We start from the raw sequence: 27,275 nt of genomic DNA, 5'->3' as shown, positions 1-27,275 counted from the left end.
TGAAGACCTATATTACCAACTTGCTGCTTCCCACCACCCAGAAAAAAAAAAAAAAAAACTTATTAGAAGTGCAAACCAGGATCCCATGGGCACTATCCCCAGAGAAGCAGCACATGCTGACTTGTAAGATGAGGTATAGCCCCCTCTGGGATGGCTGCCAGAAAACTGCACAACCTTATGGAAATTGTAATGACTCAGGGGCCCTTTGGGGAAGTTAGGTGTCCTGGAAAACACCTGGTCCCTTAGCTTTGAAGTAGATGGCAGGTCAGAAGAGACGGAAATTCATTCTATAAATATTTGTTGGGTGTCTATTTTATCAGGCACGATGCTAGGAAATGGGTATCCAGTATGAAAAAAATATTATCATTGTCCACTGCTCTTCCTTCTAAACCTTCTGCAGTGACCCCTACCTCAATTCACACTGACATGTTCATTTTATTTAGCATTAATGGAAAGTTAATAGTATGCCATTCATAAAAATAGCATTTTGATTTACTTAAATATTTGGATCTGGCTCCTTAACTAAATTGTAGACTCCTGGAGGGCAAAAGTTGTATTTTCTTCTTTCTTAGTAGTTCTCATACCATTTCACATGATGGGAAATACAGGGAAAAGACTCAATAGAAGTTGATTGATTAGATGCCTAAAAAATAATATTTGGAGACAAATCAGGAAGGACTAGGAAGGAGGCTGATGGCAAGGTTTAGGACCCAAAAGAGCAGCACATCTTGCAGATGGCAGCTACAAATACCCACTAAAAAAAGTTTTAGTAGTTACAGTCGCTTTTAAAAATTTATACCTTCATAATCCATGCATAGCAGCATCATTAGGTGCATCATATTTGAATATGAAGTACAGCAACATAAAAATGTTATCACTGAAGACAAAATTTAAATATTAAATACCATTTATTTTTAGAAAGAGAAACTACCTTGACTATAGCCCTTGGTAAGTAAAAGTGTATTCAAAATGTCCACGGTTGTATTTGCATGTCCTAACCTTGATGTTAACACTCAGGGCATGGTTTACAACACTAATTCTCTGATGCAAGAATAAGCCTTTACTTCAGCAAATGCTGTAATGATCAGAAATATAACTAGAGCCCAGTTCTCTGATATGAGTATAGGTCTGCACTAGGTCTTTGGCTGAAACACATCTAGTTTCTAATAGAATGGGATACTCACATTTCCTATTAACTGGAGAGGGTACTAAAATAGAGAACTTTAGGGAAGTCTGCAGACACCAGACTGAGTTTTGCTTCTTTAGAAACCTGAAAATTTAAGAAAGAAGGTATTATTGGGGCAGAGATAGCAGGATAGAAATAGCTAAGGAACTTTTACTTGTTCAATTCTTGTAAGCGCTCACAGTTGATGAAGGGAGAGACAACTAAGTAAGATAAGGTATTTCAAGCTACTTCAGGTAACAAGATAGTATCTGTAACTCCTTGCCTATGTGTTCATTTGATATAAGCGTTTCTATAGAGAGAAACAGCTGTTACTGAAAGGTTAAAATCCAAAGAAAAGAAGCTTCTTAATGCTTGGATAGTGACGATGGAAGATTATTAGTAAGAAAATCCTAGAGAGCTTCTGATCTGGTGGTGGTAAGGTGAAGAGTGCAGGCACCCTGTGCCATTCCAAAGCACAGGGCTGGATCTTAGGATCTAGAAAAGGGTAAAGGTGAGAGACCTAACATCCCTTTGATTATTTTGCAACCTAATCATCACTCACCTGTCCCAGTTGGAGAGTACGAGTTTGCAAAGCCAATAAGTTAGGTGTTGTTTGTACCCAAAAAATGAGAATATATTTTGCAAACTGTAAAGTATTTTCTAAATGCAAATTAGGACTATCTTTCAAAAGTGTTCCAGGATTTTCAGCTTGTTCTCATGGTTTTCATTACATTTATATGATTTAGGAATAGGGCAAGGAAGCATGAGATTTTATGGTAGAAAGGAATCATTGAGATCATAAACCTAAAGCTTTTTGTTTAATGAGGTAGTACCTCTAGTATTTCTGACAGATGTTCATCTATTCATGTATTTCCATTCAAAAACACTCTGATACTTGCTAATGGGAATGTAAACTGATACACTATTCTGGAGGACAATTTATCAATGGATATCAAAAGATCTGACCTAGAATTCTGCTTTCAGGAATTTATCATCATCATCATCATTGCCAACATTTGTTCAGCATTTACTGCATGAAAGGCACTATTCTAAGTGCTTTGTGTGAATTAAGTCATTCAATATGCACAGCAATCTAATGATATATGTACCATCAGCCTCATTATATAGCTGATGAGCCTAGATTATAGAGAAGTTAGATAACTTTTCCAGGGTCACAAAGTTGATAAGTAGAAGAGCTTGAAATCTAGCATAGGCTGTCTAGATCCAGAATTGACACTTTTAACCACTGTGTTATATTGTAACTTGCATTATTTCCTAAGGAAACACTTGAAGAAATGTATAAAGATGTATATTCAAGTATTTTCCTCAAGGCATTGGGTAATACAGGAAAAGATTGGGAAAAAGCAAAATATTCATCAATAAGGGATTTGTTCAACTTAGGATGGTATATAGCCATTAAAGATAGATATTATGGAGTCTTTAAAAATGATTACGTTTATCCATGTGTATTTACCTGTAAAAGATGTCTATGCTGTATTAACGGGGAAAAATTAGCTTTTGACAGCATGTACAATTTACTTTGATTTTGGTAAAAAAGGTCTTAAAGTCTAGATACCAAATTGTTGACACTTATCCACAGGAAATGGTATTATGGTTTACCATTGTGCTTTTTTGAGTTAAAGAAGTTTTTCCTGAATTTTTCTTTGTTTGAAAAGAGCATATATTGTTTTTATAAAGAAATATACAAAAAAACTACATCATTTTGGGAAAAAAAATACACAAAAAGAAGTGGAACTCATTGTGTTCTCACATATATATCCCTTTCTGTTCCAGCACATTCCACTAGTGAACAACTCTATTTTAAAATTTTTCCTTATTTTGCACATCAAGAGCTTTTTGTTAGTTTCTGGGGAGCTTAGTTGCAATATATCGAGAGCCCACTGTTTGTCCCTTGCTGTACTAGGCATTGTGGGTCTCAGACCTCAAAGAGTTCATGTTCTATTCTGGGAGATACAAGCATAAAACACTTAGGTTTCTTTCTATTTCAACATCTGGTTTACTGGCATAATCAACTATTCAGCTATGAGGGACAAACAGTTGGAAGAATAGGAAAATATGTGATACAGTGTTTCCTGTGCACCATAAACAATAAGTACAAATGGAATTCAGAGAAAGGATAAATCTAAGAAACAGTAGTATTCAAGAAGTTTTCCTAGAGGAGACGGGGACTTAGAATCTTAAAGGATGGTAGAAAAAGAGGAGGACATTTTATTCAGTCTGAGTGGTATGAACTTTTGTAGAATTCCTAATTCTATGTTTCGACGATTCTACTCTCATAAAAATATATTGAATCAAACAGACCTGGTTTCAGGTTCTGACTTCCTTGCTTACTAGCAGCATGATTTTAAGCAGTTGCTTAAATTGTTCTGTGCCTCAATTACCTTATCTGTGAAATAGGCGTGACAATAGTATCTTCCTCTTAGAAGTACATTAAATGAGCCTGTACCAACAAAGCATTTGATATAGTACCTATAAATGTTATTAGGTTCCCCTCATCCCCCATGTTTCCACTCAACAGGATCATCTTATTTTGTAGCTCTTGGTACTGACTTGCCTATTCTCCTCTTGTGTATGCCTTCCTGGTTCCTAGCTGCCCTCCTGGGTCTATCTTGTTGCCTCTGGCTGGCACGTATGTATTACGAGATTATTTGCATGATTTCAGATTGTCAACTTCAGTAGAGCCTCCTGCTTGCTCTTTCAGCCTTTCCAAAATTCTCATATCTCAGCTTCCATATGTTCAGACCCTGGACTCACCACCAAACACAGAACTCTACGTTGAGAGGCAAGGAACCCAGTTTCTTTCTTCTCCAAATCCAGACCAGAGTTTTGAACACAAGTTGCCCCTGGAACCAGAGATTGACTTCAGAACTCCCATGCCAAATTTAAATATTCCCAATACCTCCCTGACACTGTGGCCATTTCATATCCTGGCCCAGTGCTGTGTGTCAGAGGCAACTCATTTCCAAAGGCCTGTTTTTTTGACTCCTGGCTAATTCTTACAAACAGCAAGAGATCTTGCCGAGAGTCAGAGCTAAGCTAAACCATCAGCTGCCTTCCTCGTGTGGATGGGCCCTGGGCTTTGCTACTTTTATGGACAAAGCCTTGCCAACTATAGAAACAATGAGCCTCTTTAGCACCCCTGTCACTGCCATAGGGTAACCGGAGACAGAACAACTCCTTTCCAAAGGTGGCTTTGCTGGCCAGCACCTAGCACCTCAGTCTGGGCTTCCTGACCGCTTTTTACAATTCTTTTGGATCAAACAGAGCACTCCCTGGCCTTTTCTGGTTATAGAGGTCTCATTGTTTCATGGTCAGCATAGGCCTTTTGCAGGCATATCTTGGCTTTGAAATCCTAGAGGCTTTAGCAAACTTTACTTCAGTGGAATATCCATTTTTTTTCTACTTTAAGCATAAAACAGTGAATCATAGAAATAAATGTTCTTAGGTCATCTGGTCAGTCTCCTGGGTACAGCTACAGGGTGTTTCCTTTAGAACACGGTCTAGTCTTTGTCCAGTCTCTGTTTAAATGTCCCAGATGTTGGGGCTTCCTCATCTCTCATAGCAGCTCAAAGAACAAAATGAACTGTGTTTTCCTTGCAGCCTTCTCTCCCCTGCCTGCTACTCTGTCAGCAGTTGCCCCATACCATGTAGCAAGCCCAAGGGAAAGCGTCTCCCTCTCTCTCTCTCCCTCTCTGTCTCTCTCTCTTTCTCTCTCTAGCGATACTTGAGTGATACCTTTCAAGACAAGCCAGGAACAAGGGCAGAACAGGTTTGTCTTTCACCTGTGAACTTTCAGATGATCTGGAAATGGGACCAGATTGAGTTAGGGGCTTTTACAGTCTTCTGGAGCTTTAATTTCTCTCATATGGCCAAATTTCTCTCTCCTTCTTTCTGGGACACCTATGCAATGTTTTCTCTTTTGTTCAGAGCTGTGAAAAGGAACTGTTTGTTTGACTGTGGGTTTCCCTTTTTTTAACTCCCCCCACCCCAAACCCATTGCTCTCTTCCTCTCCCAAAGAAGAAAGAGGAAAGCAAGCCACAATAATACTTCTGTAAATTTATGGCCACTCAGTAATGTTTAATCACAGCTACGTGACTGGGGGCTTCAGAGCAGGCGTACAAGTTCAGCGCAAGGTGAATCTTGTCTGAGATAATCTGAAAGTTCATTCAGAGGTGAGGGCAGCAGCCTCTTGCAGACGGGTGAGGTTAACAGGAGGTCACCTGCTTTTTTTTTTTCCTTCTGGTCTTCTCCCCTTTAATGTGTAAACAAAGGGAAAATGTAACTTCCAATGAACTTGGCATATGTTGTGCTCACGCTAATCTTGGCCTGGCCAACTGTAAACAGTCCAATATCCTGTGTCTCAGCCTTTCCACCCATTCTCCACCTTTTGGAGAGCATGAAGAAATACCAACAGAAAGCAAAGACCTTGTGGAGCTAGACCCTCATACCCCAGAGAACCCCAAGGAGCTGGGGGAAGGCGGTAGGGGAGACCTCAGAAAGAGGTGTTTGCCAGGGCCTTGCCAGGACAATGGCCTCCTCCAATGCTTTCTCACAATCATCAGTCAGCACACACTTTTTGAGCTCCTTTTCTGCCCCACCACACAGTAACAAACACTAAGAAGACAAAGATGGACAAGCCCTTAAGGTGTTTATAGGCCCAAAGGTGAGAGTATCTGTGATCTGGCCTTAGACATAGAAGGATGAAGGACAGGGACTTTGCTGGTATCCAGAGAAAGCCGAAGATCATGCTGGGATAGAACCCTGTTAGAATTCTAGTTCCCCTCCATTGTAGGGTTATGCCATAGCTTCCAGCCAATTTGCTGACAAGCTCCTGGGTAGAATGACTTGAATTTGCCTCAGCACTACTCCTCATTATAACCCTGAAGATTTCCTAAACCCCCCACTCTCTGTCCTTAGCTCAGTGTTGTAAAATGTTTGTGAGATCCATAAAGGAGACAGGAGGTGGGAAAGTATTGGGAAAATTTAGCTGCTAAAGGCAATGTCTTCAAGTCAGGAATGTTGCTGGTCACCAGATGGAAAAGACCAGTCAAGGAAACTGGCTAAAACAAGATGATGATTATTTTCCAGTGTCATCTTGGTATCTACTTTTGAGTGATTTTCTTGTACAAGGATAGATTTTTTTTTTTCTCCCACAGCTTGTTCATGGTATTTAAACTGTGGATGGTCCCCTCTAAAAAAAATCACTGCTTATGATCCGGCCCTTAGAAGGTCCTTGGAGGAACTCTGCTCCCAGGGAACAAGCCCCATGGACAAATGCTAATCTGGAGAATATCCATCTGGCCCTGGCTCACAGAGAATATGGACATGATAGCTCTGGGGTCAGGCAAAAGGAGTTGTAACTTGAATGTGAGCCAGGGGCTCCCATCTATATTACATTGAAGCAACTTTGGAACTCCTGTTGCTTTAAAGTTTGCAAAGGGCAGTGTTTAGTTAGTTGCCTTTTAAAAATCTCTTTGAGTAATAATGCTACCCTGTGGTAATAGTGTTATTAATTATTACAATGTGAAGTGCTTTCACTTACTGTATCTCCTTTCATATCCTTATTCAATAAATCGGAGCAGGTTTTAACAAATCTACGTGATTGAGAAACTGAATCAGAAACCTATGATCTGTTTGAGACCTCACAACAGACCATACTGTAGCCTAGCCACAAAGACCTGATGTTGGATAAAGGTTTCCATACCAACAGAGACTGAAGACCTTATTTCTCTGGCCATATAAAAAATGAGAAGATTAAGCTTGTCTATGCAGACTTTCCATCCTAGGATCTTAGAGAATGATACCAAGCTCTTCCACAACAAGGTTTCTTTCTTCTAATTTCTTCTTCCCACCCAACTTAAACACTAGCTAATGGTCAAGGACCATTTAAGTGCTTCTTGGAGAATTTCAGAACAATCTATTCAAGTTCAAGGAAAATGTAAACTTGATATTGAGGGTAATAGCTAATACCTTTGGAAATCCTATGGAGACTTACTGATCCATTCCCAAAGGCTCAGAAATGGGGATGTAACTTCCTAACATTACAATTCAGGGAAGAAATTTTTTTTTGTTTATTTTAATTCTGGTCAGGATAGGCTTAGTGACCATAGCTTTACTGTGCTTCTTTCTTTATTCCCCTATATATTCTCTTCCAAGGAGAGATGAATTCCTTGCAGTTACCTCGTTAAGAGTCTTAGCCTGGACTAGTCATCTGAGTTTTCTTTGTGCCACTTGGTGTGGGATCAAATTCAGGGAGTATTTAGTTGGCCCACTAAGTGGCCACATACACATTTCATACATATGGTGATAAAGACTGATAATCCCTCCTTACCATACTCATTTAGCATGCTACCTGCTCCCTGGGTATGGGCAAGCACCCCTGTCCCCTAACAGCCCTAAATACAATTGTACAAATTCCCATCATGAATGAGTTGATAAATACCTTATGATATAGATTAATATAAGTATACTTACACAGTAGAAAGCACTATTTGGCAATTAAAATGAATGAACTAGATTTAGATGGATCAATATGGGTAGATCTTGAAAACATAAGATTGAATGAAAAAATCAAGTTGCAAATGTTATGTACAATGTTATATTATATATATATATACATATATATATATGTAAGCTAACACACAAAACATTACCATATATTACTTATCAATTATAAGCATAAAACATGTATGTATCAGGTATATAACAAAATCATGATAGCAGTCTTCTTCAGGAAAGTGAAGAGACAGAGGAAGGGAGGGGATTTTACCTTTATTTGTAACATTTTCTTTCTTTAAACAAAAGGAAGATCCAAAGTAAATTAGACAAATCATAAACATTTGTACAAAAGGGGTAAGGTAGATGTTATATTCTTTCAACTTTTTAATTTAAAAACAAAACAAAAATCCCTTTAGTCCTCCTTCACCTCTCGAGGTATCTGACCTATATACTGTTTTCAAAGATTTTGGTTCTCCACCAGCTGATTAAATTGCATCATGTAGTAGAAAGAAAAGTGGACTATAAGTCAAGGGCTTGTGTTCTAATGGCAGGCCTAGTCATGGTAGCTTTACCATAATGAATCCTTCTGGACCTCACTTTCTTCCTCTGCAATGTGAAGGTATAGTGCTGTTCTCTGCAATTCCTCACAGTCTACCATTTTAGCAGCCTCATTCCTGCTAAGTGATGAGAACTGCTCTCTGTCCCATAGCTGTTCACTTCCTAGTAAGGAGTTCATTAGATTTAGAGTCTTAGAACTGGAAGGGACATTAGATGTCTGGTCATCAGTAAAAGCAAGTTTTATCTAAAGCTGGCAAAGGAAAGCAGAATGACTAAAAGTATGTTTACTAACCAAGAGACAGATAATGTGGAACAAACTGAAAAGGTTTGGGTCTCAGGATGTCCTGAAAATGGCAGACAGAATTCAAGCAAAAATCATTCCATTTAGGATTATTAATCCCTCATATTACTGAGAAGTAATATTGTGACAGTTTCTGGCATGAGGACAGTTTTGAAAAGGAGATTGTGATAGAAAAGGAAGGATGCTCATGGTGATGGGAAGTGGGATAGAGAAGAGGCTATTTGTCCTAGGGTTTCGATAATTTCTAAGACTTTATTGTTTCTTAGAGCCGTAACTGCCTCTGACATTGGAACCTGCCATAGGGCTCTGGCCAGCATTACCCTCTGCATATTAAAATTCACAGTGAGCAAAGAAAAAGGAAAAAAAATAAGACACATCTCTTCACCTCCCCTAGCCTCCCAAACACACATACATTTCTGTATTAACAGCCAGCAAAGCTTCATCTGTATTTACAGCTCTTCCTATCACTTGCATCACTGCATAAGCTCCACCTCCCGGCAGATCAGCAGCGGGAATTAGATTCCCATAGAAGCACAAGCCCTACTGTAAACTGCACATGCCAGGGGTCTAGGTTGCATGCTCCTTAGAGAATTTAATGCCTGGTGATCTGAGGTAGAGCTGTGGTGGTGATGCTAGTGCTGGGGAGCAGCTGCAAATGCAGATTATCATTAGTAGAAAGATTTGACTGCACAATACAGGTAAGGTGCTTGAATCATCCCGAAACCATCCCTTTCCACCATCCCCTTCCAGTCCATGGATAAAATTATCTTCCATGAAACCAGTCCCTGGTACCAAAAAAGTTGGGGACTACTGGTATAGAGAGGATCAAATAAGATTATCTATGTAAAGCATATACCACTGAGCCAACACTTGGTTCTCAATAAATAGTCATAACTTTCCTGAGCCTGAGCTCAGGCTTAGATGCTCTTCCTTTGAACTTTCTTTGTACACTGTTAGAGTACCTCTTAGAGTGTTCACGTTGTTCTGAACCTGTTTATTTACTAGACTGAGATCCTCAAGACTGGAGATATTGTCTTATCATCTTTTCATGTGCAGTGCCCAGAAGAGTGCCTGGTATGTTTTTGGTACTCAATTTATATTAGTTAAAATAAATCCTGCTTCACAGAAAAAGCTTTCAACAAAATCCAGCACCTTTTCATGATAAGAATGCTTAACACAATAGGCATAGATGGGACTTACCTAAAAATGATAAAAGCCATATATGACAAACCCACAGCCAACATCATACTGAACAGGGAAAAATTGAAAGCATTCCTGCTTAGAACTGGAACCAGACAAGGCTGCCGTCTATCACCACTTCTATTTAGTGTAGTGCTGGAAATCCTAGCCAGAGCAATCAGACAAGAGAAGGAAATCAAGGGCATCCAAATGGGGACAGAAGAAGTCAAACTATCTCTCTTTGCTGATTAAATGATTGTATATTGAGAAAACCCCAAAGATTCTGCCATGAGACTACTGGAATTGATAAACAAATTCAGCAAAGTCTCAGGTTACAAAATCAATGTACAGAAATCAGTAGCATTCCTATATACTAACAACAGTCAAACTGAGAATGAAATCAAAGACTCAATACACTTCACAATAGCAACAAAGAAAATAAAATAACTAGGAATATATTTAACTAAGGAGGTGAAAGACATCTACAGGTAGAACTCTGAAACACTGAGAATGGAAATAGCAGAGGATGTAAGCAGGTGGAAAACCATACCATGCTCATGGACTGGCAGAATCAACATTGTTAAAATGTCTATACCACCCAAAGTGATCTACAGATTCAATGCAATCCCTATTAAAATGCGAACATCATTTTTCACAGATATAGAAAAAATAATTCTACACTTCATATGGAACCAGAGAAGACCCTGTATAGCAAAAGCAATCTTAAGCAAAAAGTACAAATTTGGAGGCATCAATTTACCAGACTTCAAGCTATACTGCAGGGCTATAGTAACCAAAACAGCATGGTACTGGCACAAGAACAGAGATATAGACCAACAGAACAGAACTGAGAACTCAGATATAAAACCATCCTCATATAGCCATCTCGTCGTTGAAAAAGCAGACAAAAACATATACTGGGGAAAAGAATCCTTATTCAATAAATGGTGCTGGGAAAATTGGATAGCCACATGTAGAAGGCTGAAACAGGATCAACACCTCTCAGCTCTCACAAAAATCAACTCATGGTGGATAACAGACTTAAACCTAAGTTATGAAACTATAAGAATTCTAGAAGAAAATGTTGGAAATACTCTTGTGAACATTGGCCTAGGGAAAGAATTTATGAAGAAGCCCCCAAAGGCAATCACAACAACAACAAAAATAAATAAATGAGACCTGATCAAATTAAGAAGCTTCTTCACAGCCAAGGAAACTATTATGAGAGCAAACAGATAACCTACAGAATGGGAGAAAATATTCACATGTTACACATCCAGTGCACACCAGTGTCTTGTGATACTAAGTGAAGTATCACAAAAATGGAAAAACAAGCACCACATATACTCACCATCAAATTGGTATTAATTGTTCAATACTTATGTGCACATATAGTAGTAACATTCATCAGGTGCTTGGCAGGTGGGAGGGAGGAGGGGGATGGGTATATTCATACCTAATGGGTACAGTGCACACTGTCTGGGAGATGGACATGCTTGAAGCTCTGACTCAGGCAGGGCAAAGGCAATATATGTAACCTAAACATTTGTTCCCCCATAATATGCTGAAATTAACAATAATAATACTAAAAGAGGTAAAAAAAAATAATAAATCCTATTTTCTGTTTCCAACATTTGCCCAAACTTCTGTGTCAGGAAGTACTCCTAAGGATATGCAGGAGGCAGGCAGATGTTCTTCTTTGAATCAGAGTGGCCTAGCACCAGACACAAGGAGGTGGGGCAAATCCTGGGCAATAAACACAAATGGGTCATGAGTTAATTCCATGCTTTTTAGTAGACTTTTCACAATCATTCTCCTGGTCTGCCCTAAGCAGCTAATAGGAGCTGTTATGATTCCATATCTGAACCAGAAAAATAGATTTGGTGGCATGCCTAGGGTCACACTGTCAGTCAGGTAACTCTCAGTCTGGGGCTCTTTTTTCTGTGCTCTGCTGCCTCCTAAAAGGCACCTGTGGATCAGTGATTACGATAAATACTTTATAATGATGTGATTAGTTTCATCCTGTCAAAGGCAGGGAATGGGCAAGAGAAACTTCCCCTAGCTTAGTGTTCTGTATGTTACTGTTCTCTTGAGTAAGTAGACTGCACTTTATACAGTAGCCATGTCTTAAAGAGGTAGCATATTTAGAATTTTTGTTGATTTATATGTTAAGTGTCTCAGAGAAGCATATTATTTGACATCATTTTGTAGTCTATCCTGTTTAGCATGAAGAATTCTTCTGGAATGTATATAAAGTACAAATTCAGGTTTTCCTATGTGAAGTTTACTACAAGGACACACCTGCTTTGGGAGCACAGTTCTCTGCAGGACTCAGTGTGCCTGTTCAAGAGAAAACATGTAAAGAAATTCACATCTAGGGGAAGAGGGATGTGGCTGTTGCCAGTGTGTCTTTATATCTGTCTGTCTGTGGCCTATCTTACTTCCTACAATTCTTTGCTCCCCTTGGAATCTTTGCAGGTATTTTGGGAAGAGGAAGCTTTCCCTAACATGAGGTAGGCCCCATGCTGCCTACTAGGACTCAGCCCGGATGTCACCAAATATCTGCTCTTCCCACTCACTGGTCATAGATATCTTCCCTTGGAACTTTGAAATCAAATATCCAGGGTTGGGTTCCCACTCACCTGTCACAGATATCACCTCTTCTGTTTGATGCCTCCTTCCTCCTTTCCCAACTTTCCTCCTAGTGCTGGTTAGGAGGACCTTAGGTTTGGTCCATTTGGAATGTTTGTTGTGAAAAACACAAAGTATGTCTCTCCTACCATCTAGCCAATATCGTTGCTACAAAATGTTAGTTCACCTATTTTCACCTAGTTTGATTCCATTTAACATGTCTTTGCTGACTACCTGCTGAGAAACTAGCCATATGCTAGTCTGTGCTATTGAGAAGTCAGAAGGAAAAAACACAGTCCCCATCCTTCAGGAGCTTGCAGTCTACATGGGAAATGAGGCCCATATTCCAAGAATTAGCAATGAAAGCAGGATATATCCAACAATTCTCTTCACCTGTGAATAGGAATTTTATGAACTGGTTTGGTAATAAACAGTAGTCTAGTAGTAGGAACAAGCAGGCCATTGTCCACTAGCCTCTTCATTTTCACTTTCCAAGTTCCAAGGTAATTTTTTCTGCCTAAGATAACACAAGGGCACCTTCAGGATAGTTTTCTTGAATATTAGCCTGTAATTTTTACCTGAAGGTTTCCTTCTACTCCTTTAGCCATGAGGCAACTCATCCATCTGAATTATTTCTATATTTGCTGCTGGAGACATGTCTATTGGTATGCACTAACAAGGAGCAACAGAATTCTACTTTATCTAATAATATCTCACTCTTAAGGTCCTTCCTGGAACTTTGCATTTGTTCTGCTATTGTGATGCTATCTGTTCTCTGCCCAGCTAACAACTCACTGTGTGACCTGGACTAGTTTTCACTTTGACTCGTTTTGATTTTTCTTGTCTTTCTCAGCTACTATTCCAAAAAAGAAAGTCTGTTCAGAAGTTTGGCCTCGCCTCTGACAAGTACCTAACTGAGAGACAGAATCAATGAGAATTTTTAAAAACAAACAGCTATGGCGTCTTGAGGACTGTGAGCCAACAAGCAGTCTCTATCACGTGTCTACCTTGTGATTTTCAGCAAGTTGCTTATCCTTTCTGTCTTGGTCCTCCCCACTCCACTCCCCCTCACAATGAAATCAGAATTATATAATAATTTTAGTCCTATTAAACCATAGGAATATTCCAAAGTAACAAAGAAGTATAGCAGAGGCAGCTTTAGAACTTTGCCAAAGCCCTAGTGAAGTCACATAGATAAATGTCATCCAGGAGGCAAAAAAAGTATTCTGTCATAGTAGCCTATTTAGTATAACCTGATTCAAAATACCTTCCCTTGTAATATCCTTTCCCACTTGTACACATTTTTGTATAATAACCAGTAATCACATTCACAAGGATGGAAAAACATGCATCACATATACTCACCATGAAATTGGTACTAAGTGACCAAAACCAAGGTGTTCACATGGTACTAATACTCATTGGGTGCCAGTAGAGGGGTGTGGGGGGTAAACTCACAACTAATGGAAGAGGAACGCACTGTATGGGGGAGGGACACGCTTGTAGCCCTGGCTTGCGTGGGACAAATGCATTGCATACATTACATGTAACCAAAATGTTTGTACCTCCATAATATCCTTAATAAACAACAAAAATAAATAAATAAAAAACAATTTTGGTTAATCTATATAGTTTATAAGGTATTACATCAACCATTACACTAGTTTAGTTCCCCTATTCTGATAAATACCGTAAAGAAATAACTCTATGTTTGAGATCAAAGCATCATTAATGATGAATTGAGTTTGCTTTTGATCTAATTGCCATAATATTTATCAGTATGTTCTGTTCTGCAAATAGCTAACACTTTCCTGTTCCACCAGTTTAACAATGAAATGCTCCAAAATGTAACATCTGGTCTGTCCCTTGAAAATGACTTCTCATATCTATTTTACAAAAATAGCATTTGAATGAATAAATCAAGAATGTGATCATTAATGAGGAATGAGCTTCTAGGGAGTAAGTTATAGGATGAATTGTTATGTAAAAAAAAAGTACAAAAGAGTAGCTATAGTATACTACTCTTCAAGTGAGAAAAAGGAAGATACAAGAAAATACATATGTATCTGCTCATTTGTGCAAAAGGAATAAAAGAACGATAAACTAGAAACTAGACTGGTTACTTACAAGGCATGGGTGGGAAAGATGTAGAAAGAAGTCAGGAGAAGGGGAACAGGTTACTTGGGATGAGGAGGGAATGATACTTCTCTGAGTATACTTTTTTGTGTAGCTTTGACTCTCAAAGCTATAGTATTGTTTCACATACCCCAAAATTAATAATTAAAATCAGCCAGAATGAGGGGGAATCCAAAATGGAACACAAGCAGTGAAAAAATGAACCTAATTGAATTACAAAATAATATAACCATACTGAAAGGGGTGAAGAAGAGAAGAACTAACCTAAGTAACTTGAGAAACAAAAAGAACTATATACAAATAATATACTCTAGTAAGTAAATTTGTTTATTACCAGCATATGGGTTAGAAATTCTGAGACCACTTTGTATTAGGGTTAAACAAATAAGTTAAATACATCATAGATAATGACAACCAGGTTTCTCACTGCCAGACAAAGAAGTGATAAATAAGGAAAGAGGGAACAGGTTAAAATGAACCCTGTAGTGCTGAATTGGAATTGAAGACATCGGTATGAACTCATGATTTTAACATATATACACAGATACAGAAACAAATATAGATATATGTGTGAGTTAGTGTACGTACATATTTTCCTTAGTTCTGTCTACTGAGAGGGCCTGGATACAATAATACCCCGGTAGAAATGAGCATGTTAAGTGCTCAGATCTTGGTTTCTAAATGTCATTCTCCAATAAAAGGAACCAGGGCACCTTAGAGAAATGATTGATTCCAGGACTGGGGCAAAGAAAGGTACAAAATGAGCTTGGAACATCTTATAGGGCCAGAAAGTAAGGCAATGTTCAACAAAGGATAGGGGCAAATCGAAAATACACAGGAGAGCCCATGTAAATGAGTTTCTTGCCAAATCTGGGAAAATTTGAACAGCAAAACAACAGGCATAGTATGAATGTAAGCCATTGAACAAATGAGAACCCATAAGCCCATACCAGTAATAAATAGGTAAATATATTAATAGGGGAGAAGGGAGAGCACTTGCTTACAATAGAATGAATAACAATTGATAAATGTGGAGGGAAGGATGGTTTTGGAATGTCATCGGTTTGCAGTCATCGTAGTAAAGACTGGATTAGGCAAGAATCCTCAGTGGATACTAAATATAAGAGGAAATTTTAATCAGAAGGAATATACTTGCATGGTCTTAAATTATCTCCCAAATTGCTTACTAGTTGCAAAGGAAAACATAATAACAAGACAGTGGGGAAATCAAATAATATCTTGACCAAGTGATCAAAATTAATATCACCAGTGAGAAACAAATGAACATTGTTGCCTGAGATGATATCCTTCGGACACAGCGTCACTTATGTATAATAGTATTCTGGTCAGGAATATATGTCTTGAATCTTATAAGAAAGCATCAGACAAAACCAAACTCAGGGGAAAAAGTCAGGGGAACTATATTCTTTAAAAATGTCACTATCATATGGGAAAAAGAAAGGCTGTGGAAATATTAAAGATTAAAGGAGGCTAAAGAGACATGACAACAAAATGTAATACCTGATCTGAAACCATATCATATAGTGGAAAAAAAAAGGCTATAGAGGACATTATTGGGTCAATTTACAAAATTAGAATATGAATAGTATCAATATTAACTAAAGTTGAAAATTACTGTGATTATATAAGATGTCCCTAATTCTTAGGAACACCAGAGAATTTGGGGATAAAGGGCAATGATAGATGCAGTTTACTCTCAAGAGACTCAGAAAAGAAGTATATGTGTGTGCATGTGTATGTAAAGAGAAAGAGAGAAGGCAAATGATGGACCATGTCGGGTAAAGTACTCATATTCATAATGGACGGAACTAGGTGGAAGGTATGTGGTATTCTTTACACTATGTTTATTCTTTCAACTTTCTGATAAGTTTGAAATTATTTGCAAATGAAAGGTTAAAAACAATCATTAGGAATCATTAACAATGATTGAGTGTTCTACTCCCTGGGAGAGAATTTATTGTGATCTAATAAGGTTGTTGTATATGGAGAACCAGGCTAGGAGGGCCTGATTGATCTTTGACAGCCATAGTCTGGAAATCAAAGTACTGTATGGATAAATAGCCCTGCTGGTTTTCTTGGCCTCTTATTCTAACACTGTTCTGTGGAATCTAGTAGAACTGTGCCTGTAGGCAGCTAACTTAGCTAAGTACCCTCAGATTCTACTGTGTTCATGTCTCTCAGAAGAGGTCCTAGACCTACTTTTAGGCTGCTCTAAAAGACTAGAAAGTGACATGAACCCAGAGTGTAATCTGTAGGCTCATAGTGGTTGAACTTAAGAGAGTTATGCAGTTTCTATGCTTAGAATGGAATAAATTAGGTAGCTTGTCATTCCAGAGCTTTTAGCCTCAGCACTGGCATTGAGAGACTTTGGCAAGAAGATAAAAAAGGAAACCCTTAGACCTAAGCCATGAACTTCCTTCTACTGTTTATTAGTGATTTACCTAGGTGTCATTAACCAGAAAGACATGGCATTCTTAGCAATAAATCGGAAAATCCTGATACTATTAATTCCATCACAGAATTTAGGAATTTTATAAAAAAATAAGGTAGTTTTATTACATGTATGTATATGTCCATATCTGAAAAGTAGTATCTAAAATAGCTTTAAGAAATCCAGGTTTTCCAGTTTTTCCAGTTAGACTTTTTGGTATTCATTCACTTTTCCTTTATTAGCTCCCCAGTAGGCAAACAGTAAAAGGCTTTTTACTGTGTTTTTTTTTTTTTTTTAATTTGTGAAAAAAAAAATTTAACTGAGAAAATGCTATCCTTTTCCATAGTTTTTTTCCCAGGGATTCAAGGAAAAAGCATAATCAAACCTGTAAAGCACAGTACTGGAAGAATTCTAGAAACAATGGGCACTCCAAGTGATGGTCCCTAGGAGCAAGTAAAGAGGAGCTATCCTGAGCGATCTTTGGACACGATAGGGCAGAAATATCAAAGTTAGAGTAGAAAGTCAGGGAAAATTCTCTTCTAAAGGAGAACTCTGTGATGTCTTGGGTCAGCAGAAGCAAGTGGTGGAAGCTTTTTTACTTGCCAACGAAAATAGGCATGACCTAAAAGAAGACTGAGAGGGCCCTTTGGGACCATGCTGGCCCAGACCAACCAGCATGTCTGTCTCTCTCCCTCGCTCCATCTCTCATCTTTAGCATCCCTTTCTTGGCTGAGGGTGTAGGGGCTTTTCTCAGTTTTAGGTTTGGGACTTCAGCCAATTCCCATCCTGCTTAAGGAAGTTCATAACAGCTATTCTAAGAGAATGGATGGAAGTGGAGACTTGGCCAAGCAGGACAAGGCTCACGCTGCCTATTTGCCCAGCTGCACAGTGAAGACAGACGTGGGAGAAAGGTGTGCCTGGAGCCCAGGCTCTGGCATTGGATGTGACTGCCACTCTTAGCCTGTCAGCCTTTGTTCTTCACAGAGAAACAGCCATCTGCTTGTCTTCACTAGCAGTTATCTCTTGGAAAGGGAGAAATAGGAAATGTCTTAAGTAAAAAAGTACTTAAATGAGAGCCCCCCTTCTATGCAGTGATGTGAGTCTGGGACTGTGTTCCCTTTAGAAGCTTATAGAGGGGAGCTAATCACCTCACCTTTGAAATGCAGTGATCTCGTTTGTTTATTTATTTGTTTTACTTTACAATTTATGAATATTTGTTAGAGTGGTGTCTGAGGCTAAAACTAGAAGGGAAGGAAAGCCTTTGACAAAAAATGATTTAGTTTCTCCAAGAAAAAATCTCCCCCCCGTGTCAGAACTCAGCTTACACTCAGAAAACTGTCTTTCTTTTCTCACACATCCAGTTCTTGGCATGTCTCTTTAACATTCATACCCCCAATTCCAGACTCTGTATCCTCGATCATGGACTAAACCTATTTTTCATCCCTGATCTACCGTCGCCCTGGTTTCTATCTGTTCAGCCTGTGTCCGCATAGGTGTAACTCAAACTACTTCTTATGAATGCTTCATGATGTTATGCCTTGGTTCAATGTTTCTGTGTGCCCTATTTGTATATAGGCACGTATGTGTGTACGTCTGTGTTAACTGAGTCACCTGGGCAAAGTCAGTGCAGCAACTCACAAAACTGGTACTTGAACCTGGATCTTTTCACCTCAAAGTTCAAACAATTACGTATGTGGCACCGGACTGCATCAACCATCATTTATTCATGGTTGAATACTAGCTCCTAGAATGGTGCTTGCCATGTGGGGGGCATTTAATAAATGTATTTATTAAATGAATAAGTGAGTTATTATTTTGATAATCTTGTGTTTTGATTCAGTCTAGTGTTAGTTTCTTTACAGAGCTGCTTCTGAGAGCTAATTGCCGGCATACAGTCTTAGCAACATTACTGTGCTGCTTGTGGCAGAGATGACTCTGCCTCCTAATGTTTACTCATTTATTTTCTTAGTTGAATTACAGTCTGTAGCCATTCTTTCTCTTATTACATTTTTATTTTTATTTATCAAATATATTAGCTGGTAGTGAAGGATGGTGAGGTTTCTATAATCTTGGTTTGTCTTATCTTTCTGATTAATCCCTGTGGTGGTGCTTTGAATATTTTACAGCTTTTGGATCTTTTCATCCAGTGGGATTGGTCAACCTACCTTGCTGACTATGGTCAGCCCAACTGCAAGTACCTCCGGGTAAACCCAAAGACAGCTCTGACTCTGCTGGAGAAGTGAGTACCCAGCCAGTGGTCTGTGTTGGAAGGTGGGGAGATGGAGACTGGGGGTTGGTATAGAAGGTAATGTTGCCACTGCCAATACCTTGAAAGACAGCCTTGTTCTTGAAATTGCCTTAGGTGCTATCAGCTGTCTCAATGATTGGACTTGGCAGGTCAATCTTCCTCTTACAGCCTCTTAATTCCTGAGCCCCTAACAAGCTAGGCCAAGTACAGGTCAGAAGTGGACTCTGACATTATCTTGTAGCTTAATGGGTCAAAGTGTCTTTAGAGATGGCCAGAGAAGAAATGAAGATGGCTTAGTTTGGGGGTAGGCCGGCCTGGTGAGCAGAGTGGGGCTGGCCCCAGTTATCTGGGGTATGATGATGGATAGAATAGCCTCCCAGAACAGGCAGCTTCTCTGGTTCCTAGCAGGGAACACGTGGGAATTAGTGAAACCTTCACTTGCTCCCAACTCCCGTCCCTGCCAGATTGAGCTTTACTGTGCTGACCACCCCAATAAAGCTCTATTGGAGAAGGCATCTAATTCTTGCCTTACGCAGTCACTAGCCAGCAAAGGTTGCCATGCCATAGAGCTGTAGCCTCTCTAAAGCAGAGGTGCTACCACTGAAATTGTATTAGCCAGCCCTAGAACATCTCAGGGCTAACCAACATGTCACCTAGAAGCTGGGAACTGCCATGCATTGCAGCCTGGCTCAGACTTTTGCTAATCTAGTGGAGAGCTGGCAAAGAATAAGACCGATGTAAAAGGGTAGCTTTCTTTTCCAATCAGAAAAACTAATTAACCCCCAGCTGCTTAGAAGAGTGCCTTACATCTGGGCAGTACATGTATGGCCAGTCAAGCTTGTCCTAACTCCAATGAAGGCAAGGCCCAGAGTCTAGGAGGTCGAAGTGGAGCCTTAAGCAAAAAGAGGCCAGGGTATATCCCTCTTACTGTGTAATATGATAGTGGGAGAGGAGGTGAAGAGATGGAGGGTAGGCAAGAAGGATACAGGGGTATGTGTTTGGAGTCAAGAGACTGTACAAAGTGCAGTTTTCTCCTGACCATTTCAGGGATTGATGTTTCCATTTTAACTTTGTTTCCCATGGTTCTCTCCCACTGACCTTCCTCCCTAGGATATCTAGAGAGTAAGTATGTTATTCACTTGGGCCTTTTCCATCACTGTGAGGCAAGTCCTTCTGCTTTCCTCATTGACACTAATGACTACACTAAAATCCCTAGCCTGTGAGTTGTCTCTACCCTGACATACTAATCTACTAAACCAGCCTGGTGCCAGCTGGCTGGCTGCTTTCTCTATCCTTGGTCCTCAGAGTGACCCTTGGCTTACCAATTCCTTTGGGGCTGGGAGTGGTGGCAGGGATTTTCCCCCATCAGTACCAGGTAAAGGACTGTTCCCACTCAACTTCTGGCACACTCTTGCTAGTACAGGGCCTGAAATTCAGCCCTGGCAAAAGGGAGCTATTCAGCAGTCTCTCTTATCTCCTGGTGGTGAGGCCCATGGCTTTAAGATCTGGAACCCACATCTCCCATAGAAGACTCTTTATTATAGGCAAGGCCTAATCCCAGAGTTCTCAGAGCCCAGCTGAAAGGGGGGAACATTTTGACCTTTGAGTGGGTACTTAAATGGTCATGTGTATTACGTGTCCAAATGAGCTCTGGGATTCCCTTCAGTCAGTTATTTCTCCCAGCAGTCCTTTACTCCTCTGTGCCTGAGAATCTCTGGATCCAGGAAGTACTGGTTCATCCACTTCCTGTAGATTAACAATAGGCTAAAATAATTAGCCTCTCTCTACCATTTTGGAGGCCTAGCCAGTAACAAAGCTATGTGCATACCCCTAGCAATCAGAAGGGTTTAAAAGTCTCTTCCAAACACAGTAGGGCAAAGGCCACCTGGGTAACTAAAATGCACATCTCCCGGCCTCATAGGAATCAATCCCTTTACCTGTCCCATTCCTGCTTTCCCCACAGCCAGCTGTACCGTCAGAGCTTAACAGGCCCTCCCTTTTCAACCTGGCCTTTCTTAGCAGGGTGAGACATAGAAACCTGCTGGAGACATTCAGGAATAAGAAGAGGCCCCTGTGTCATTGCAGGGTGGCCATAGCTGAAGTAGAACAGGATCTTGGGCTTACAGAATGGGATGAGAGGTGGGAGGACTCTCTTGGCTTTGGAGCACTCCTAAGTACAAACCAGCTAGCCACCGTCAGCCCTCACAGGACTTGAGTTTATCTTTATAGTGCCGAATTCCAACTCCAGGCCTTAATGGCCAAGAAATCCTAGCCTCTGGGGCCCAGAGACTACCCTCTTTTTCCCTTTCTCCTAGGTATTACAGAAGCCCCCTGTGGGAGCTGAAAGCCAGCTGGCTGCCTTCCCTCAGCTGCTTTGAGGAGTCATGAAATTAATGATCACATAGGACATTAAACTGAGTGTCCCATGAATATAGACAGTGATCTTCTTCATTTCTTCTTTCATTCCTTTTTGTTTGTTTGTTTTGTATTATTGTTGTTTAAACCTATAGTATACCCAGCAGAAGAAAGGGAATCCTTCTCTGAGATACCTGAAACCAGGCCAGTTCCACAAACATAATTGTGCAACTACTATGTAAGGGACCAAATACAGTAATTATCAGAGCATTGAGGACCCTTGTGCTTTCTTTTCAGCAAGCCCAGTCACCTCTCCGCCTTCCTTCCCTCCAAGCACAGGCCTCCACATGTGGATGGTTGTACCTTATAGTCAGTGTTATGAGTTTGCTGGATGAGTAATCCAGCCTGAAGGCCGTTGAGCTTAGATCAGGGAGAGAAGCCCTAATTAGTTGTGGCTGCCACTGTCGGCCAGAGCCATACAGCTGTGGTGCTCATCAGAACCTCCTTGCCACATATAATGCCCTTATAGAATAGGCATATATATACACACACATATATACCCAAAATATTTATATCATATGTACAGATGTAAATGCCCTTGTGGGATCTCTAGCCTTTTAACTCACTGGCCTCTAATCTGTTCCTCTGCAAAAGGCCACCCACAGAAAAAAAAAAAAAGGTCTAGGTTTGGCCGAAGGCCCCTGGGAAGTATACCTGGGGGTGATTTATGCCCCAGTGCCTGGTTCCTTCCCCTCCACTCCTCTAGGCTGTCTCCATGCAGCCCACAGAGCAGTGAAGTCTGAGCACTGGCGCAGCTCCTGGGCCGTGGTGGTGAAGACTGGCCCACCCCTATTCCAGGGAGATATTGGTCCGGGCACTGTTCTCAATTCTCTAACATTAGAACTAGCCGTGGGCTGTGGATCTGCTGTACAGAGGCCAAGGCCAGAGTTAATGGTCACCAACAGATGTCAGGGGTTGTGGGCCTTCTGCAGGGAGTAGCAGATTCCTGGATTCTGTCACAATGGCTTAGTCAGACTTGGAGGTTCTGTGACAATCTCAGCCTAGTCTTGACTTTTTTTGTCTGTGCTTCCCAGTTAGGGCTTTCCATCTGACAGAACCTCTGGCCGGAACTGCCCATGGTTTGTGCTCTAGGAATATGCCATCTGTGCATGACCCGAAGGTCAAAGGTCTGAGGATACAGACAGACATTGAGTACTCAGGGGCTTCTCTTGCATAAAGAAAGCCCTGGTTTGTCAAGTGAGAGGATGGCCCAGCCTTTTGGCACCTGCTTTCCGCGGCACCATACCCGCTTCGCCACCTCACTGCCTATCAGCCCTTAACCTGAGACAAGACATCAGTCAAGCCCTTAGTTTGTTAGGGATGGGATAGAGTAAGCAGACAGAGTGTGGATACACAGTGGCTTTCAGCCATTCATGTTTTCTTGGAATTGCTAGTTAAGAGCACTTTTCCTGCTTTACCTTTCAAATACCATCTCTAAAGTCCCAGCAGGATTTAGTAGGCTCATGAGGTAATGAGTGGATCCTAGAATTCTGTAAGAGCCTATTGACCAGCAGGGCTGTAGCATGCGCCAGGCACCTGTAACAGGTACATACCTGCGGAGAGAAGGGAATGAATTAGCTAGGGTGGGTATAAGGGCTAAGGAGGTTTGCCCCTCCAGAGCCGGCTCTTGACTATTTTCCAAGAGTAACTGAAGTTGGGAGGGCAGTAGGTGAGTCTGTGCCTGACAGTGGAAATACCCTGGGCTCTCATCTCTCTGGGTCGTGGTTAATACGCATTGTGCCATCCTACCTCCTGCAAATTCTCCTTCCACCATTGTGTCCTCAAACACTTTGCCCTCTTTCTTTCCTTCTCTGTTTAGGATGAAGGATACTAGCCGCAAGAACAACATGTTTGCACAGTTTCGGAAAAATGAGCGAGACAAGCAGAAACTGATCGACGCTGTGGCCAAGCAGCTCCGAGGACTCACCAGCAGCCACCACTCATGAAGGCTGTCCCCAGGCCCATAGAAGCTGCCTGCTGCAGCCCCCTAGTCTGGGATCCAGCCCTGGTTGACGCTGCATTTGTGTATTCTTCTTCAAAAGAGCATATGTATTTTTTTATTAACCCCTGTACAGTATTCACATAATATTTCCCTATAGTGAAAGAGGCACAGGAATAAGCAAGCACATGAGAAGTTGCTAGGCTGGGACTTGGGAAGTTATTACCACATTATCCGTATTATCCTAGAGATGGTGGCATCGTCAGTCCCACTGCGATGAACCACCTTTTATCCATGGCTCCAAAGCTTAGGTCTAGGGCTTAGGAACAAACAGAGTGGTGCTTGGCACTAGGAGGAAAGGTGAGCAAGTAAAAGGACAGTAAAGCATGTCCTGTTCACTCTTGGGTGCCCCATTCACCACATAGATGAGGCTCATTCTTCTTGATGCAAGGGAAGGGCCTGGAAAACATTACTTTTTAGTACACTAAAGACCGGCACACAGTTCTGGAGGTTCATCCATGGAGTCTCATTGGCTGTTGAACAAGCATGGGATATGGCAAGATGGCAGCTTCCCTCCAGTCCCTCAAGAATGGCCGTTTCTTTAGCCTAGATCTGACCCAAGGCTTTTACTGCTAATTTTTCTAAGGCAGGATAGAGCAGTAGGCAGCAGTAATAATTGGACCCCGTGTTTCACGCAGGTTGCCCCCATGCTAGGAATGTTGAGTCTTAGCCCAAGGAATTTTTTCTGGATCTTGAAAGCCAGTTTGAGTGGAATCAGGGGCCCAGTCCCTTCCCCATTCATCTCACTTCCTTCTTTCCCAGTTAGAGCACCTGGCTCAGGGCATAGCTCAGCAATTATTTCCGTGGGTCCTCACAGAGAGTCTCAGCCTTGGCCGCCTCGTGCAATGTCATTGAGACAAGTCAGATCTCAGAAGCCTTACTTTACCCTTAGGTAAAACCTTAGGATTACTTGGGATTGTTCCTTCGTGTTTTAAAACCAGCTTTCTGGCCACCATCTTTAAAGGAAACATCATCACCTATGCACTGTGGGGGCAGCCACAGCTGGACTGAATGCCTCTAGGGATGGAGCCACTGTCACCATGAAGTAGACAAGGCCGACCATGGCTTGTGTCTTGTTGCCTCTGGCCCAGCTGTCTTTCCCTAAGTCATATCCTAGATACGAAGCTCTTCTTGCTCAAGCCCAAGGCTTCCATCCTCTTTTGAGATCCCCAAAGTCATCTTTTGGCCTCGTCTGAGAAAGATTGCCTACAATCCTATCCCTCAAACTCTGGAGCCTGGACCAGCTTAGCTTGGAGGCTGCCTCCATTATCCCAGAGGGGCTCCAGACCCAAGCAAGGAATTTTCTATGAGGTCAGTCAGAGGAAACTGCACTTTAAGACACTTCAGGAAGATGCTATTTTGGCTACTGGCAAGAGTATAATTGTGCATCACCAAACAATGACAAATAAGCCACACAGGCATTTCCAGCTTGGATTAGTGAGAGGAGAGACTCATCAGACAGAATTCTTCACTACCTTTGTCAGCTACTGAGTTGCTTCTGGGAAGGGCAGTACTTCCTTTTTTGTTCCCCACCCCTACCCTTACCATATCTAACACATCTTGAAAACCATGGGGAAGAGAAAGAGCATACAGACATACAGCCCTCCTCAAAGCTGGAGAGACCAGGCTCCATGTGAGCTGTGCAGAAGCCTGCTGGGCCTCAACCTAAGGGCTATAGGCAGTTGGGCAGAGTTTTAGGATGAAGGTCAGAGTGAGCACTGCTTCCCAGAATTTGATAAGCCAAGGAAAGGCATGGGCCAAGGTGACATTTTCACGCCCTGGTCTTTGTTGAAGAGTGAGTAATGGTTACACTGATCTGAAGTCCTATTGCTTGAGAAGGACTCCAAACACCCTCCTTCACTAGTACCCAGTTTGCAGCAAGATCTCTTTAGCTTTGAGTGCTGGAGAGAAGTGTAAGCATGCCGCAGTGTTTGTCGTCTTAGAGGGTCGTGATTGCCGATCTGGTCTCAGACCTCTACCCTGGAAGAACTACATCTGCTATGGAGGAGAAGGTAAACAGGGCAGAGGAATAGGGGTTACTCTGCACCTTCAACGTGGAAGTCCCATGAAAGAAAAAGCTTATTCAAGCTCAAGACTCATAGGATGGACCCTCTGGTGTATCTCCTCTTCCCTAACAAAAATGACACGCAGCTACTGAGCTGTATGTAGAGATATACTCTTGGTGGGCTGCAAAAGGTAAAAATAGGGACCAGCAATGTCAAAGCTTTTTGAATTGGAGAAGCGTCTGTAGGCCTATAGCTGGGTCTTTGGGAGGACTCATGCCAAACATATGTGCCCATGCCCCTCGGACTCCTCAGGTCTGGTCCCAAACGCCAGGGATGTAGAAGTAAGGACCCTGCAGGGCCTCAATAAGAGGGCAAGAACATGGGCGGCTGGAAGCCTACCTGCCTCCGGTCAGTATGAACCTTTGGCCAAGTTCTTGGGGAAACTAGGTCTGTGTTCCTGAAGGAGCAGTCTGGTTTGGGACCCTAGTGAGTTTCAATAGTAATATAAACAGTTATGTTGTGGTAACATTCATAGGAAAATCTCTTGGAGCAGACTATAAATGAAGCTGCTGGGGGTGAGGAAGAACAGGACCTGGAAATTGGAACCAGCAGAGAGCTCCTGTTGGCAAAGGGCATGTACAACCTCCAGGGCATGGTGCCCAGTGTTCTCATTGCATACCAGGCCTCCTAGACCTCAAAGTCAGTCTGCCTTTACTGTGTATTTGACAAGTGCTTGCTTAGCGAGTCCCAGGCCCAGGGCCTTTTATCCCCCAGGATTGGCATCAGCCGTGACCTTCCTCACCAGGCTTCTGAGCACACCCCCTGGGGCCTGCTGCAACAACCTCCACACACACCTTAGCCTCCCTTCACCCGGGACTCTTCTACTGACTACTTCAATTGCCTCTCTTTTTGTTTTTTTGTTTGTTTGTTTGTTTGTTTTTTTTGCCTGCATTCACAATTACTTTTCACTAATGTGTTGAAAATGGCCTTTTTATTTTGCACAGATAGTTACACATTTATAGGGAAAATTTAGTAAAATCCATTTTTAACTCTAAAGGGAACTTTTTTTCTCTGAAACTTACTAGTAAAGCTACTGATGCAGACGGGCCGCATGGTTAGGGGAAAGCTCCTCTGTGGAAAAAGCATGTTTATTCCTCTTGTACATTTTCCTCTTTTAACTGCTATTAAACAAGAGAGCCTACATACCTGTTTTAAAAGCCACGGTGTTGTCTCATGGGTTTTTTGTTCTGTCCCTTTTGCACAGAGCAGCTGTAGTGGGTGGACTGGATGTCAGACTCAGCTGCACTGAGGACGAGAGCAGGCCAGAGCCTGGTGGGAAGGAGAAAGCCCACCTGCCACACAAGGCAAGGAGCTGTACTGTGGCCTTGGAAATGTCCCTAACCACTGGGTTATGTTCTCCTATCTGTATAGCCAACACTGGCATCATCATCATCATCCTCGGCATCAGCAAGAGGAATAACTTGAAATGCCTGATTTATACAGAGTACTGGAGCAGGCAACGTGGGGCCCAATGTGTTTTGAACACCAGCCCTAACATGGAAAGACTCCCAGTCAAGATGCATGCGGTGATGTGGGATTATCCAGAACGAAGCCAGGCTAGGGGAGAGGAAGAGATGACCCTATCTTAGACTCTGTGCGGGAGAG

The 27,275-nt window shown here is 41.4% G+C and overlaps 1 protein-coding gene across 1 annotated transcript in view; it reads left to right on the top strand.

The window, feature by feature from the left end:
• EXOC6B (exocyst complex component 6B) overlaps window positions 1-26,831 on the top strand; it is a 544,417-nt gene extending 517,586 nt beyond the window's left edge. Inside the window, exons 21-22 of the mRNA XM_045549850.1 lie at window positions 19,069-19,181; window positions 23,425-26,831. Of these exons, the coding sequence (XP_045405806.1) occupies window positions 19,069-19,181; window positions 23,425-23,551 (240 nt within the window). The 3' untranslated portion in view covers window positions 23,552-26,831. The remainder of the gene's footprint in view (window positions 1-19,068; window positions 19,182-23,424) is intronic.
• Window positions 26,832-27,275: the final 444 nt, after the last annotated feature.

Source organism: Lemur catta, chromosome 4 (assembly GCF_020740605.2).
Source record: "Lemur catta isolate mLemCat1 chromosome 4, mLemCat1.pri, whole genome shotgun sequence".
Lineage (NCBI taxonomy): Eukaryota > Metazoa > Chordata > Mammalia > Primates > Lemuridae > Lemur > Lemur catta.
Note: the sequence above shows the minus strand (reverse complement) of the source record. Positions and strands in the feature narration are given on the sequence as shown.